At 37.3% G+C, this 2532-nt stretch overlaps 1 protein-coding gene across 1 annotated transcript; it reads right to left on the bottom strand.

The window, feature by feature from the left end:
- Nucleotides 1-937: 937 nt before the first annotated feature.
- Nucleotides 938-1894, bottom strand: LOC100947699 (olfactory receptor 51G2-like). Its single transcript, XM_003781424.1, has one exon. The coding sequence runs from the start codon at nt 1892-1894 to the stop codon at nt 938-940; it is 957 nt and encodes a 318-aa protein (XP_003781472.1).
- Between the last annotated feature and the right edge of the window lie 638 nt (nt 1895-2532).

Below are 2532 nucleotides of genomic sequence, written 5' to 3'. Positions count from 1 at the left end.
ATTACTCTTTTGCCTATTATATTTGACGGTCAGATTTTTAAAATATTATTTCTTATTAATTACTTAAGTTGCCACTTAGGAATGAATCCTTTCATAATTTTCTTAAAGTAAATTCAAATTCTTTCTACTGCTACCACATATTTATTTATAACCGGAACAGTGAATTCTTTCTCTTTTACTTTCCTCCAACTCAATCAGAGGACTCTTCATGTGCTTATGACTCTAAATTTTAAAGATTTGTCCCTGAAAGATAACAGACCAATTTATTTTTCCTCTTATTTCAGAGGTCAGTATATAACTAAATCTATTCTCAACATGAAATTGAAAACAAAACCAAGTCTGAATGAAGTAACAAATTGGGTAAGAAAAACAATTTATCAGATTCTTATATATTATTTCTTTTCAGACTTCTCCTTTATCTGTTGCAATATTCAGAATGCTCAGAATATTACCCAATATCCAACTATAAGAGATAGAAATATCAAATATACAGACATAAATTTATTATCAATTTTGAATTTTTAATGCCCCAGCTTTCACAACATTGGAAATCGAGAATCAGGTGACATCTTGATTTATCTATAAAATCAGTGCCTCATAGATACTCTACAGTCCAAAGTAAGTTCCCTCAAGGTAGTAGCTGGGGCAATGTGATTTTCATCCAGCTCAGACACCAACAACATTGAGCTCATTTTATGGGCATTTCTCCTTGTTTCTACCAAGTAACCACAATGCATGGTCACAGTTAGGATCATTTATGTAAGCATTTGGCCTCTCCTTCTCTCCATACTTATTGTGAGTGCTTCTTGAGGAAAGTACCTGATAATTTTTTTTTTATTTTTATGTTCATAGTGCCTACTATACTATGGGACACATAGTAGATCCTGAACATCATTTTTTTAAATTGATTCCACCTTCTCATTTAGACAAACAAATCTCATTCTCCAGCAACCACACGTTGCACCCATAATCGCTTGCGCAAGGCAGCCTGGATCTGCCGGGATTTGAGACTATAGACCACAGGGTTTAGCAGTGGAGTCATGAGGAGGTAGGCATTACTCATGGTGGTGTATAAAATTGGGGAGGTTTCCTGTGTGTAACGATGTAGTACTGCGAGGCTGATGAGGGGCAGGTAAAACACAAGCACTGTGCAGAGGTGACAGACACAGGTGTGCAGTGATCTCCAGTTTCTGTCTCGGATCCCCAGTTTCATAATAGTGCTCAGAATCTTTGTGTATGAAGCTAGGATGAAGACAACATCCACTGCAAATGTGCATAGCACACAGACCAATCCATAGACACTGCTGAAAGTGACATCCCCACAGGCCAGGTTCAGCATGTCTGGGTAGTAACAATAAGAGTGTGAGAGGACGTTGGTCCCACAGAAAGGAAAGGTCCTGAGGAAAAAAGGCAGAGGAATCAGTAGAGTGGCACCTCGTATGAAGGCAGCCCCACTAAGGCAGGCAACCATGTAGTGGGTCAGGATCCTGGTATAGTTGAGTGGAGCACAGATAGCGACTAAGCGGTCAAAAGCCATTGCTACCAGTACACCTGATTCTACTGAGGACAGGGTATGGATGAAGAACATTTGGGTCAGGCAGGCGTCCAGGCCAATGTGGTGGATATTGAACCAAAATATAGCTAAGACACTAGGCATTGTGGACAATGAAAGGCCTAGGTCAGTAAGGGCTAAGATGGCCAAGAAATAAAACTGGGGTTCATGGAGATTCTGTTCAGTTTTAACTAGGATGAAGAGAAGAACATTACCAACAATGGCCACGAGGTACAGGAGAAAAAAGGGGACAGAGATCCATGTATGTGCAGTCTCCAGACCAGGAATACCAATGAAAGAAAAAGTGGGCCAATAAGTAAAGGTGTTATTAAATGCCAACATGGTGAAGTGTAGGTAGGGCTTTAGTCAAGGATGCTTGCAGACCTACAAAAGAAAAATTAAATGTTAGAGGAGGTAAAAAAAAATTAGAAGTAATTATTTTGTTTATGCCTAAACTTATAAAATTAGGATATGGGGAACTCAAAATTGAATTTATACTTTTAGCTTTATAATACCTGTAGGTTCTTTTGATATTTGGACATTAATTAAGTATTTAACAAAAGGTCCAACATTTTTACTTAGTCAAAAAAAGGTAAACAAGAAGCACAGTAAATTGTCATTACAATGACTATAATTTTGAAAGAAACTGAAAATACTAGGTTTGGGTGAAGATGTGGAACAACTGCAACTCTTACACGCATATCCCTGAGAGATATTGTAGGTTTGTATGGAGACCACCACAATAAAGTATTCATCACAATAAAATGAGTCACACAAACTCTTTTGTTTCCCTGGAAAAATAAATATATATTTACTTTTAGTAATATTTTAGTCTATCAAGTATGCATTAGCATTACGTCTAAAAGATAATGGCCATGCATTAATTAAAAATACTTTATTGCCAAAAAATGTTAATGACTATCTGAGGCTTCAGTGAGTTACACATTTCTGTTGGTGAAGGGTCTTGTTGATGGCTGCTG

This window comes from Otolemur garnettii, unplaced genomic scaffold (genome assembly GCF_000181295.1).
Source record: "Otolemur garnettii isolate 467f Iridium unplaced genomic scaffold, OtoGar3 scaffold00001, whole genome shotgun sequence".
Taxonomy (NCBI): domain Eukaryota; kingdom Metazoa; phylum Chordata; class Mammalia; order Primates; family Galagidae; genus Otolemur; species Otolemur garnettii.
This window is presented reverse-complemented; position numbering and strand designations above follow the sequence as displayed.

Excerpts from the sequence above, each read along its gene's own strand:
- LOC100947699 (XM_003781424.1), bottom strand. The coding sequence starts at position 1,894 with ATGTTGGCATTTAATAACACCTTTACTTATTGGCCCACTTTTTCTTTC.